Source organism: Numenius arquata, chromosome 4 (genome assembly GCF_964106895.1).
Source record: "Numenius arquata chromosome 4, bNumArq3.hap1.1, whole genome shotgun sequence".
In the NCBI taxonomy this organism is placed as follows: domain Eukaryota; kingdom Metazoa; phylum Chordata; class Aves; order Charadriiformes; family Scolopacidae; genus Numenius; species Numenius arquata.
In genome coordinates this window covers 17,906,851-17,921,001 of record NC_133579.1, presented here as the reverse complement: position 1 = coordinate 17,921,001, position 14,151 = coordinate 17,906,851, and the positions used below count along the sequence as shown (strand labels likewise).

Below are 14,151 nucleotides of genomic sequence, written 5' to 3'. Positions count from 1 at the left end.
GACATCTCAGGGATGCTTGAATAGCTTGCAACTCTCAGTTTTAAAAAAACACGTGTCATAGCACCTCACCGATTCCAGCCTCTTTCTGTACTGCAGGAGGGCTTGTGAAAGAGGGTGGCCGCAGCGCGTGACTCTCGAAGAGCAGCTTGCCACCCGGGCGGTTGGAAGCCAAGCCTCTGCAGCCTCCCCAGCTGCAAGATGAGCTTATTGCCACCTTCTTCTCTTACAGGTAGAGGGATGCTTAATTGAAGGTTTGTACAATGCTTTGAAGAGACCAAGCACGATGTTAGGGCCAAAACTATTAGTCTTGAGCTGCCCAGGCACAGCCCCAACCAGAAGAAAAACAAACCTCCTGAACTGGAGAAAGTGAGGGGAAGAATTGCACAGCTACTTTTGTTACTTATCTGACAAAAAAAAGTGTTTAACGTGAGCCACCTTGAGCCTAAGTATTGATTCAGAAGCAGCAAGGATTAGTGAAATCATGGCTACAGATCTTCAGAACTAGTGTTCTTCACAACTCTGGTTGATTTGTCTTCTGTTTTTGCATTGAGTGTAATTGCTTGGCAGTTAATCAAACAAAGTATCAACCATCCATTGGTGATCCCTGCTAAGCTCCCCAGTTTGCACTAAAGCCAGAATGAGTTCCAGGGACTTCGGCATGCGGAGTTTTTATTTTAAGTCAATGCCCGAAGTGAGGTGTGCACTCGACAGGTCACTGCCCTGCCCTTTAGACTGCATCCTAATGGTGAGCAGGCAAGGCCAGCCATCCCACACGACGTGCTTTCCTCAGGAAAATTAATAACACCACTGACAAGCTACATAATAGAACAGAAACTAGAATACCATTTGGGGTTATAGATGAGATCATTTATCAGTCCAAACTCCAGAGCAGAGAGACAAATCTCCTCTCCTCTCTCTCTCTCCCCGGACCAGCAAGCCAGAGCTGTGCTCCAAATATCAGGAGATGGGGCTTGCTGGGCTGTGTGAGGGCACGGACACCCCACGCTCCCTGAGGGGCACAAACCCAGCCCGTTCACACCAGCAATGGACTCTCCAAAGAGAAGAGCTCATGGACATACAGTTTCAAGGGGGCTGAGAGAGAAGAGTCTGATCAAACCCCATTTCCTCTAACCTGCAATGGAAAAAACCTGTATTTTTAAAAGCAACGCGCAACAGAGATGAGGAACAATTGCTGTCAATGCAAGAATACCGACAGCCATGCATCTTCTCATAATCCCCCAATTACACTAATCTGTAATCAGTTCATAACTTGGATGTGGGGCAAGTTCACCATGAATACAGAGGGCAGAAGATGGGATCCGGCCCATAATATCTGACATCAATTGAAAAACAATATACTCTTCATTATTTTAGGGGACACAACAACATACTAAGCCCCTAGCCTTAGTGGAAAACTAAGGAAACGTGGAGAACTGCAGAGATTCAAGGAAAAGTGGATTCCTCCCCAACTGTCGGAGGACACCTCCATTTCTGGAGCTCACCCTTGTACAAAGAGAGGATGCTTTGGCAGGTTGGCTCTAGGGTTCTCCCCCCAGCCATGGACGTTATCAGCCTGGTTACCAGCTAGCAGCGCTAGCTCAGCTTACAAGGGGATGAACTTTTGTGCTATGTGCCTGCATCTTTCTTTGGAAATGGGGTAGGGATGTAATTTTAGCAGTTTCAGTGTCAAATAAAGAATCCCAAATGCTGTCAGTTTGGGGGTCTTCAATAACTAGATCAATGAGGTAGCAGCCAAAGCCAACATAGGGACCTGATGCAGTGTATTGATTTTTGGTGGTGGCGATCCCTCCAGACCCTCAAGAAATAATAAACCACTCAAACTGAAGTCTGAGAAAAAGCAACTGGTCTACAAGCCCTGAGGATGTCTTGGTTTCATTTCCACTGTAAATAAACCTCAGGCAGCAAGAATGCCTACATACAAATACCAGTTGTCCCTAGAAATAATTCATAATATAGAATTCCACAGTCAAGAAATGACAGATGGAAATAAATGCTTTTATTTCTCTGAAAAATTAACCATTGGTCAATAAAAATTCTTTTCTCACCTCCCAAAATCAAATCCTTCCTCCACGAAGTTACCAAAAATGTGAACGCTAAAGAAAAACACACTTGACAAGTCATTTGGGTGACAGTAAAAACCCTGTAATTAGTATAGCAATCAATTTTTAAAGGTTGCTGCAAAAAATTATGCTCATGAACAAAATGTTTCTCTTCAAATTGAAAGCAGTGCCTGTTTAGCATGAAGAAAAATAACTGAATGGGTGGCTCAACTTCCATGTTTTTTCAGAGGGTGGTAGGTTGTCACCATTGGATTTTGTTACAGAGTCTATTGGGCATCAAACCCCAATACCTCAGGTACACCTGCTTGTGCCACTCAATCGCAGACGTGATCAGCTTGCTTCTAGATATGTGGCAATGGAGAGGAAAAACATTTGCTGGGTCAGGCTACTTGGCCAATACAATAAATTAGCAGCACTTATTTACAAATAGTGCTTCTGGAAAGAGAGATTAAGCTAGTGACTAAGCGGGAGTTCACTTTCTCCGGAGCAGGATAAATTAACTCAAGTCTTCAATGGGACGCTCACAGTGTGAAGGTTCATCCAAGGTGCCAGGATCCATACTTACGTTATGTAGCTGTTTGGTACATTAAGGAGACAATAGGGGAAGAGTTAAACCCTGGGTGGATGGTTATCACAGAAATCCAGCATTCATGTTGCCAAAAGAAAGGGTGAAGACTCAGTTCCTCTGCCTGTGTCTCATTGTGGGAAGGCGTGCTAGGTGGCATCTGCAATCTCTGTGTGCCCACAGCATGCAGCTTCTCCTGGCAGCTGCTTAACCAAGTTGCTGAAGTACAACGTTGGCAGCTACTGTTCACTGCAGCTCTTCCTCTTGTTATTAAATACAGCACCACTGATAGCATAAAATGGAGTCATACTTTTTAATAAAAAAATTAGATAAATTTAAACTATTGTACATGTCAAAATTACTAACCTCCAGAAGAGAGCTGACCACAATCTGGTCCTTCTTGGTTCCCCCTACTTCCCCCCTTCCTGGATATATTGCTCATTTGTCTGTTGATCAGTTTTTCTAAAGAACATTGTAAAAACACATGGTTAAAAGCCTCAATTACAAACAGGACTAATCAGATTTGCTCTCTAAAAATCTACATCTAGCTTATTCCTGCACACATTTTTCATCAGCCATTGCTTTTTTCAGTCATGACCTCTTACTTCATGACCACACTGTACTTGCAGCAACATTTACATTCAGGGTCTTGGGGTGATTCTTGACCCCATCAACAAGGAACGTGGGCTTGGTGGGAGGACGACCGGCCAGTTAGAGATTTAGGAGGAGCACAGAGGTGTTATCGAGTTGGACAAGTACGGGCTGAGCAAGCAAAACCACCGGCTGAGCACAACCTGCCGGCTTTGGGAGCATATGCCTGTACGTAAAACACGGCGCCTGGCAGGGCAGATCTGGAAGTGAGAGTACCTTTAGGCTTAATGGACAGTGTAAACATATTCCCAGATATGCTGTGGAGGCCCCAGAAAGTGAGGATCCACCTGGAAGCTCAGGGAAGGTTTCGGCAGTGAACAGTCTCTGGAACATCACATTGCCTTGTACCACTACCTGTGTACTTTCAACCCATACCGGTACCCGTATACTCTCAACCCAGGGGGACCAACACCCATGTGCTCTCAACCCACAGGGACCAGCATCTTTTTCAACATCGCAAGTTTCATACCACTTCCAACAGCTTGAAGATCTGTTAAAAATATTTATTTCCCAGGGTTTTAGCTTTCCGACTTCTATGCAAACTAACAACCAAATTGTGGGCAGTAAGAGCAAGCATTTGTTTATTTTTTAAGAGGACTACTTGCTGCTAATTGAAAACAAGCATTTCCAACGGCGAAGCTGTTCCAGTACCGTGAATAGACAGATCAGTGTCACACTGAAGATCTAATAACCCGCTAATGAACCTTAATTTTTGGAGCCCCTGTATCCCCCCCCCATTTCCACATTTCAATAATTTCAAAACCATTGATATGTGCTGCCAGAGAGTTATTTGTGTGCCCTCTGACATATTTTAATAAAAAACAGAAAAATGGTAGCTTTTTTTTTTTCCGAGTTATCAGACTATATTAAAAACCTTGTTACATGTATTTAACAATGTCTTTTTTTTTTTTTCCTTTTCTTAAATAAATAGCAAAGTGTCACCAAAATGAACGGAACGCCGGCACCATTGCGTCAATAGAAACTTCCATACTAGGATGAATACACAGTCATATTCTGGAATATTGCATAAAAAGATACTTTGGAGGAAAGGTGGTGGTTGCTGGTGCGTTTTAGGTGGTGAAAGCCTCAACCCGTGAACGGTCCGTGCAGCGGTATCGTGCAGTGGCACCTTTGCAAAATCTCACCGGCCGGAACCGAACCAGGCGGCTGCAGGGGTGGCCTCGGTGAGACTCCGCAAGAGAACACAACTCGCAGGACATCATCGACTCACCGCTCGGCAGCCGATGGCGTAAGGCGAGGGGCTGACCATCTCACTCTCTAGGCAGAAGAACACTAGCTCTAAACGAGGGAAATGAACAAGATGATTAAAAACAAACTGGCTGACTAACACTCAGCAGGGCAAGGGCTTGGAGAGCTGAAGCTGCCGACTCCTTAGTCAAGAGGGAAGGATGCAACTACCCACTGTTACATTGAAGGTTACAAGAACCAGGCGTCATTGTTTTTTTGATGGGTTTCCCTGGGCTGAGCTGGTGATATTTTTTTTCAGTCTGACCAACAGCCTCTCTTCAAACCGGGACAAAGCTTCTTAAAAAGGTCAGCGCTGAAGGAAGACGAGCAACCTGTGGCACGCCAGACAGATGCCGCAACGGCCTCTGCTGCCTTTAACTCACTCCCCCGTGCGTGGGCAGCGCTGCCTGCCTGAGTGTAGTGGGCGAGCTAAACCCCACCTCTCTGCTTCTGTTGGCTTAAACCAGACCCTCGTTATTTTAAACAGAGTTTATTGTATTTAATACATTATAAAATTTGAAAAAATTGTAGGAAAGCAGCAGATTCAAACCAGAGCATCTCTACCAAATATTAATTATTCTGGCCCCCTTTGAAAAAACACAAAACAAAACAAAAACAACAACAAAAAAAAAAACCTCATTCAAAAGAAAAGTTAACCTTTCACATCTGTGAGGGCAGACAAAAAGTGTGCGACTTCTGTACAAACTACATTTAAAATTTCAGTCGACTAGCTTTCCAATGCAATGGGTGGTCGTCTCCTGAACACCTGCCCATCCACCTCTAAAAAAGACAGACATAAACCTCCATCTGCAAATAAAGTTGAGTCAAGGTGTGTACACATTAAAAAGTGGATGGCTGTTTGGCAATGGAAAATGGGTGGAGAGTTGTCTATGTATCCCCCAATGGTAATGGCTTGTACACCGTTAAGTGGGCCCCAGAAAGGCCTAGGACACTTAATGGCCATCACAGCACCAACCTCATCTACCACTTTTTTTGTTGTTGCATTTCCTACCCTTTGACATATACATACATATATATATGTACATACATACATATACATACATATTTTTTTATATATATGTGTGTTTGTGTGGTTTTTTTTACACCTTGAGGTTATTATTATTATTACTACTATTCCAAATGTTCCCATATGAATTCAGGTGTGGTCTCTATATTTGATATAAATGTGTCTTTTATTCAATTTTAGTTCCAGGACTTGTTTGGAGTCCAAACTGCACATGAAATGTCCCCCTTTTTTTTTTTTTTCCTCTCTCTTTGCCTTTTTTTTTTTTTTTTTTTTGCATAAAGAAACATGTCCATTTTAGTCCAGAGGCTCTTGCTTTATTCGAATGACGGAGGGTGCACGAGATGTCCTTCTGAGTTCTCGTCTCAGTACGTATTCACTGAATTGGGAAGAGTCCACCCCACCTCCACATGAGCCAACAATCTCAAACCCTCTTTGCTGTAACCTCTCAAGTACCTGCAAAAAACAAGAGGAAACAAACACCAGTGTATAAGTAATTACACAGACTATTTGCTGTCCCAGGATGCTAACTGCTGTTTTTAAATGGATCCAGCTAGGACACAGAAGTGGTTACACAGACCCACTAACTGGTTTCCTCAGCTTCGTTGTATTGGACTGTTTTCTGCTGACTTTGGTCACTGAGCAATAAGAGATAAAATGAAAGAAAATACATTTGGGGTTTTTTTTTGGGTTTCTTTTCTTTTTTTTTTTTTTTTAGTAGTGTTAAATACAGATTTCTTCTGTCCACAGAACATGCCTGGAAAAACATTCTCTGCTTCACAAGATTTACAGTACAACAGGGCAAATACAGGATTCCATAGCAGCCATTGGGAGATGCTGAGCAAACACCTCAAGTAAACGGTGATAACGCAGATACTGTGCTCAGAATTTCAGAAAAGTTGCCATTGTATTTTCTAGACACTTAAAACCCAACCGTGATCACAAAGATCTGTGGCTACAGTTACCTGTGGTAAAACCACCAACCTTTTAACTTTAATTATGGGACAAACGAGTTCTGCCTATTCACCTTCTTTCCTCCCTTTTCACAACCCGAGTGTTGCTTCCAGTGGGAAATACAATGGCAACAAGAAAAAAAAATTAAAAATAAGAGTCAGGCAGTGCTCCCGGAGTGGCAGAGGGATGCATCCACGCAGCTCACCCAGCAAGCGATGGTACAAAGACCTCGGCTCCCAGCACCAGCTCCAGGCTGCTACAGCTATAAGCACGGTCTCCTTCCATACCACTATTCCACTATTTTATTTTAATTGCTTGTATTCATGCTGTTCTACTGTAACTGCAGGGCTGAGGCGTTCTTTCCCTTGTTTATACTCTTTGTTACTTTTATCTTCTTTACCTGTGTTCTGATACCTGGGCTTCCTTCGCCTCACCTGTGAGGGAGACCCTTCCAGGACTCCACCAGGGTCAGCTGTGATGGCGACCAGCCCCAAGGGGAGGTGGACACCCCTGCACCCCACAGGAGGTGGGACCCTCTTTGTCCACTGTGATCGGATCTCACTGGGGTTGTGTTGGGAGTGGGTGCCTACCGAGCCTTTCCCAGCTATTTCACCAATTAGCAAATTGGCTTGCAGGAGTGCTGGGACAGCAAGGGCAAGCAGAGCGGCAGAAGGCTGCAGAGGACTGGGGTGGGGAGAGAAGCGAGCTGTGGTTTAAAAACGCCTGAAACAAGACACGCCACGTCTTTACATGTATTGCTTCAGGTCGGCAAAAGTCTTTCCAAAATACCTGAGCACGGCTAATTGCACAGCAGACAAATGTCAAAAAGAAGAGGGTGGGAAAAGAGACTCAGAAGCAATTGCACCATAAAACATCTGTGCAATTTTTGTTTATTCTGATTTTTAGCTTTTAACAATATTAGCCAAAATCCCCCAAATATGCCTCAGTGCAAGCCACTGAAAAACAGAGCAGGATAACTTAGGTCATGGAAAAATGGTGGCAATTATTAGGAAACTAGTCCAGCCCTGGGAAAATCATTTAGTCTACAACCTCATTCTCCAGGTCTACTGGTAGTCCCTGTTCCTCCTCACATTGTTATTAGGACTGGAAGGTGCTTATGTCCCCCAGAAATGAAAGATGCAGCATTAGAAACATGGGATCATCATCTCTCTTGAAGCCTGGGCATATTTTGCCACTCTGACTCGGGTTTTTCGCATCAGTAAATACGCTTGGCAATTCTTATTTAGTGACAAAAATGTGAATATCAGGGTAAGAGAGAAACTTCTGAAGGATACAGCTGCTTTGACAACTATTGTATGACGTGTGGCTAAATAACCCTCCTTGAAAGTCCTATCTCTTTCCAGTTGTAATCTTACATGTAAGGCTGTTCTAAATTTGCATTAGTCACTAGGACAAAACAACTTTCATTCCAGCATGACAGTGAAGGCCAGTAAGACACAACTGTTCAAGCATAACATGGGTTAACCGTATCTCGATAGGTCTAGATAGGTCTCTCCAGACTCCTGTGTTAAGCGCTAGCTCACACGCAGTGCCTGGTGAGCCCTCCATGCGTCCCTCTGGGGAGGGAGCAGAGCAGAGCTTCTCCACCTGGACAGCAGAACCCAGCAGATGGACAGATGCCCAGCTCAGCTTCCAAGTGTCTTCTCTGTAAGGACTCACTCGTGAGCCTGGAGCATTTAGGAGGTGTTTCTAAACCAAACAGCATCAATAGTGCTAATGACAATTCCAGATGTGAAAAAGTGCTTTCACTCCAAAGTGCTGGCTGTGCAGGATGTGCTAACTAGGTGGAGACAGGTGTGTGAGGTTGGTTGTTTTTAACCAATAGAGGATAAACCAGATAACACTATAATTTATAAGTTTATTATAATTGTTCCAGAAATTACCTGCATTTGTCTCCCAGATTTTTCCTTATCTATTTCATAACAGCTACTCATTTTAGATATTGCTACATCCTCTGCTATGCTACAATAAATTAGGAAAAACTGCTGAAAGTGAAAGAAAAGGGTCTTCCCTGAGACCCCAGGAACAGATGGGTCCCTATTTGCAATAAAGCAGATGTGCCTTTGTTTTTGTTACCTCAGCAAGGAGGAAGACTGAACATGTTGTCTTCATCCAAAGTAAAACGTATATGGTGATTTATTCAAGAAGTATTAGGGAGGTCTTTATCAAATGCAAAAGACCTGGAAAAAACGATACACTTGTTTTTAAACCACATCTGTGATAACTTCCACCATACCGTACCCTCCACATTACACGCCTTGCCTTCTCCTGTGGCTGCAGGCTGCTCCCTTCTCCAGAAATACTGGGTATCATTTCAGGAGGAAGGAAGAGGAAGGTGGCTAGCTGTGTTCTCCCTCTGTGGAAGGGTGTCCCTCCTTTCAGTATTTGGCCAATACTACTGTCCAGTTCTGTCCTTCTCACATTGATTTCTCTTTCCCCTCACTTCTCACTTGTTAGACACAGAACAAGAGACCAAGGCTTCATCTTTTTGCTCCTCCGTTCTTCCTATTTAGTTTCAGAGCTCTTGTGGACTCTAGCAAATCAGAGCATCTTCACAACTTCACTTAGGTGAAGGGACAGAGAACAATGCTCTCAAGAGCTCTCTGGAGATGTGGCATCTTCCCTCCCTGGCTTGAGATGTCCTTGTGCCCCCTCATCAATCCAGAAAACAATTTATAACAAGCAGGGCAAGAGACTGGAAGGAGGCTTAAATGGTCGCCCTATATTCAAATGGCAAAAAGTATTTCTCTAAATATACAATATCTTTATATTGAGGCAAACATTTACCCCCTAAAGCAGGTTTTTAACACTACTGTAGTTTGCTTGCAAAGAGATTTGGTGGTGATATGTGTGAATTAATTGGAGAAAGCAGCCCTGACCCACAGAAGTAAATAACTAACTCAAAGCTTCCAGCTGATTTTGTTGATCAAAATGCTCCAGTGACAGGGAAGAGGGTCAACCCACTGGTCCTGGTCAGCAGGCTCCCTTCCAAAAAAATACATACATGACTTCCTACCTGAACTGAGTTGAGGTGACAGTATCCGTTCAGTGGAAATCGGATGACGTGCGTCGAGTCGTGATTCCAGCCGGCATTGACAGAATTACACATCACGTCACCGATCTCTGGAAACACTTCTTCTATCAATGACTTATCGCCACTCAGTGTAATCCTCTCTCCAAGATCTGGGGCAACTCGCACCACCAGGCATTCACAAGACTTTGAGAAGCGGCCACTCTCGCGGTCCTGTTTCCACCTTTCCATCTCCCCTAGCATGGGCTGAAGCTGGAAATACTTTGCTTCTTCATATAACAAACTGTAGTCCTGGAAGACACATACGTTACTGTGCACAATTAAGGAAGAGGCATTGCTAATGTACCACTTAATGTACACGGTTATTCAGGCTAACGCTGCTCTGGATCTGGAACCCTTCAGACGTAGCTCATAATTACTGTGTAGGAAGGTGTAATAAAATAACAGTGCAAGCAAAAAATAACCATCAGCCACGTGAGACAGACTGGGTATAGCAGCGTTTGGAAGGGGAAGGGAGGCTCTGCTTGCTCAACTCCCTTCTGCTATGGAATAATCCAGGCAAAAAATTCCCCCTTTTCCCCCATATTTTATCCCCATAGTGATGTCATAGAATAATGACCTCATTGAACAGATGGAACAGAATTCAATCAGGATTCAGAGAATTCATCACTAGGATCCATCGCGTCTTACAGCAATACTAGCAGGCATTGTAACAGGTATAAGAATGTAAATGAGGGAGCCTGTGATGGTTCTAAGTGTAAAATGATTCAGATATTTGCATAATGAATTGCATATATTACTGCATTTTAAAAATTAAGTATTTTTTAATACCTCCTCATTTTGCCAACAGTATTGTTTACTATATCATCTCAAATGCCAGAGCAGAGAGAACACATTTCTAAGCATACCCAGTACAGAAGTAATTTAGAACTGATGATCTGGAATCTGTCTGCTGCCATTTTTTAAAGTAAAAAATAAAAATAAAAAAAATCTTATTTTTCTAGGTTTAACAGCATAAGACCATTCGGAAAATATTTATACAGAGAAAAGCAATACATGAGAATTAGGGAAGACAGAGGAACAGAATGACAACAAAGGAAGACTGCTAACACTCAGTATGGCCCCTGAATTTGAGATACAGACAGAATGCTTTATGAGAATGGGACACCTACATCATGTCCAAACTACTGCTTACATTTAATGTAACAAAAGTGTTTCTTAGAAATATATAGATTAGATGACAAGGACTGCTGTTCATTTTAAGCTCTGATCTTCTGGATGCCTTAAAGCATAACTGGAAAGGACACCCCTTTGAACATCATGTTGGTTGGGCAAACTTGCCAGGAGTTACATTTTTAATTTCAGCACAGCTACAGTGTATTTATGTGTTTAAAAGGCTCTGCATATATAACTTCTTAAAATTGCATGGAACGTGGCTTTTCCTTTTTCTGTATTTCTGATTGCCTTCAGGACAAACGCCAAGAGCAGCACAAAGCCATGCCAAGGCTTCAAAAGAGGGATGTGATGCTTATTGGCCAGTTCCAAACCTCCACATTATTCAGGGAGGTCTACCCTTGTCACGCATGGGAGAAGTAAGTATGAGTTTACAGCAGATGATTCAAAGGTTGCTGCAATACAGCTCTGGAACTCAACCTCACACCTATTATGCCCCAAACACCTGAAAATCTGTCTCAGATGCGAGGGATAAAAGACTCCACACCAGCGCCAACTGCTCTAACCCTTCCCCATCACCTCTCCTGTTCAATCTGAATTGCTGTGTTTCCTACGGTGAACTAATGGCACAGTCAGCTACGCTGATACGCCTTTATTAAGGAGCGATAAAGATCTGTTCTGATTGCAAGCACGGTCTCCAGTGCTCTCTCCGCTGACACCACATACACACCCACACATCTACAGGAGGATAAACACAGAACATCACATGGAGTCTGAAGCTCTACCTCTGTAGGCTAGTGTCTAGTGTGGTGAACTACCACAAATGCAGTTTGTTATTAAAAAGCAAAAAAAAAAAAAGCAGGCTCTTTAATGAAGTTTAAATAACAAACATGGAGCTACTCATCCCTGACTTCTCCAAAACTCCAAAATTAAACTTGCAGCATGCATTCAAGAGTCTGAGGGAGAAAATATTCTATGACTTAATACTCAAATATTACCACGTGTGCAGTTTATTTTGTCAATACTGTGATTCCCACACCATTCTCTGAATTTCAGCGTGGGAGTGGAAGCTGGAGCTGCTGCAATTAGAGGGGAAGCATAAAAGCAGATGAGAGGACAAGTAAGCAGCCAAGCTCACAAGCAGTCAGTTCCAAATTGTGACATCCTTTCTGTCTCCATCAGCATCCTACAATATTTAACTTCCTCAGGTCAAACGTGGTGAGGTTGCTCCGTAACACTATAGCCAGGACAGGAAGATTTAATAATTAATGCCACTCTAGGAAAGGCTGAGAGATGCCACTTTAGCAACCCCATGCTTACTTTTGCCACGTACCTGAAATCAAACACTATAACCTGCAAGTCCCCACCATCTAGGGCTCTGTTGTGACTACACATCAGATACTTGATTTACCAAGTATATGCAAAGCACCCAAGTCCCTTGAAATCTCACCTTGAAATCATCAGGAATGAGGAGTTTTGATGTCCTTAAAAAATTCAAGATATATCTGAACATCTGCCCATCTCTGTCGATGAAATAATGCTGCTTGAGACTGTCGAGGACAATGGGCTCCGTGCCATCGAACAGCCGGCCGATCCTGGAGAGGAAACAAGAGGCGAACGGCAGGGTCAGACCAAGCTCGGCTCAGCGGCCGCTCAAACAGCTGAGCACGCTCAAACAGCTCCACGCTACAAAACATCTCTCTCAACAGCCCCCACCTGCAGACCCCGTCCCCCCAAGATGCACCAACCCCCTTGGATTGACTTCATTCTGCTTTCCTGAGGACTGCACGGCGAACCTGATTTAGTTTGGAAATTGCACTTGGGAAATCGGGGGTGGGGCGGTGGGGTTTTTTTGGTTGTTTGCTTGGGTTTTGTTTGCTTTTAAACCCAGTTCATTTTTTGGATGCCATTTACTGCAACCAACGCTTGGACAGGCCCAGCTGAGGGGGCAGCACGTTGTGGGAATCTGAAGCTGGGGGTACCAACTTTATAACATTTCAACGCGAGGCAACAATTTCACAGTAAAAATTAACTGTTTGTAGCAGGTATCAATTAGCCCACGCTAAAACCATCAGGAAAAACGCCTCAGTTTATAGAGACCGCCCATCGACCACCAGAACCACGCAGCCACCTAAGAGAGCCTCCTCCCCTTGCCAACAGTGCTTGCAACATCAACCGCTGGGCGCACACACGGGTGCCCCACAAACCTGTTTTTGTTAGAGCAGCAGGAAGGACTGAGAACTCTGAACAAAACCCTTGCCAGAGCACCATGAAATACATGTTACGTTGTGCTTCTGCACCGGGGCGTTTGCAAAAGGCTCCTGAGTCACTGGCGGTTTCCCAGCGAAATTGCCAGGAGCGGCGGGTAGGCTTGAGATTGTGTTCCTGTTTATGCCTCCGCATGGGCGATGTGGAAGTACTTTGTGATTCTTTCCGACACCAGAACTGCAAACAAAACGGTCTCAAAATAGCTCGCTTGCTGAACGTCACACACGGACACTCTGCGTGAAATACTACTGACCGTCTGGGATGCGATTTCAGAGCCTTTTCACAACCTGTTACTTTCTGCAATATTCTGCAGATACCACATTTTCCTTTTTTTAATGAAAAGGCTCATTTGTAGGTAGTTTTTGTCTCACTATAATCAATCCGTTTTGGGAACCAGCACAATAAAACCTCTGCAGGTTACTAAAGAGCACACAAGAGTATCACCATAGGTCAGGGTGGAGCTAGGGGACCGATAGGCACTTTTATTCCCTGACCACACTCAGTTTGTGGCATAGGTAAGGTACAAGTCTGTCTCCTCACGAAAAGCACAGAGCAAGCACAATGAACGGTAAAGACACACTATTTTTGTTTTAAAAGAAGTGAAGAAACAACTATTCCCCATCGTCAGGAGGAAAAAAAAACACAAAAAACTCAGAGGTGATCCGCCCTCGTGGCTGCATGAGGTGTCCCAGGCTGAGATGCCCCATCCATCAGCCAGCAGAAGGGGATCTCCAGCAAAAGTTCAAGAAGCAAAAGACCAAAGCGGTTTCCCTGGACCTGCTTTGGCGAGGGGGTTGGACTAGATGATCTCCAGAGGTCCCTTCCAATCCCATATGATTCTGTGATTCCAAAGAAGGGGAGACACAGCAGGACTTGCAGCAGGGTCCTGGGGAACTGCAGAGGGATGGGGCTCCAGGCGACCACACACCACACCCACAGCCGTACACCCTCTCTTTGAAAATGGCACAGCCAACCCAAATGGAGTTTAAAGTGGTGTCTGTGCCTGCAGCAGGGACCCGGTAGTACACTTAGTAATAAGCTGTGACTAGAATACAAGTTTCATCTATTCTTTCTCATCAGCGGGGAGAGATGAAGACCAGGAAAGACATAAAACCCCATTAACCTCAGCTGGCCA

At 44.0% G+C, this 14,151-nt stretch overlaps 1 protein-coding gene across 1 annotated transcript in view; it reads right to left on the bottom strand.

The window, feature by feature from the left end:
* Positions 1-5,846: 5,846 nt before the first annotated feature.
* KCTD1 (potassium channel tetramerization domain containing 1) overlaps positions 5,847-14,151 on the bottom strand; it is a 33,979-nt gene continuing 25,674 nt past the window's right edge. Inside the window, exons 2-4 of the mRNA XM_074146573.1 lie at positions 12,199-12,343; positions 9,561-9,866; positions 5,847-6,025 (exon numbers count right to left, since the gene is read on the bottom strand). Of these exons, the coding sequence (XP_074002674.1) occupies positions 5,867-6,025; positions 9,561-9,866; positions 12,199-12,343 (610 nt within the window). The 3' untranslated portion in view covers positions 5,847-5,866. The remainder of the gene's footprint in view (positions 6,026-9,560; positions 9,867-12,198; positions 12,344-14,151) is intronic.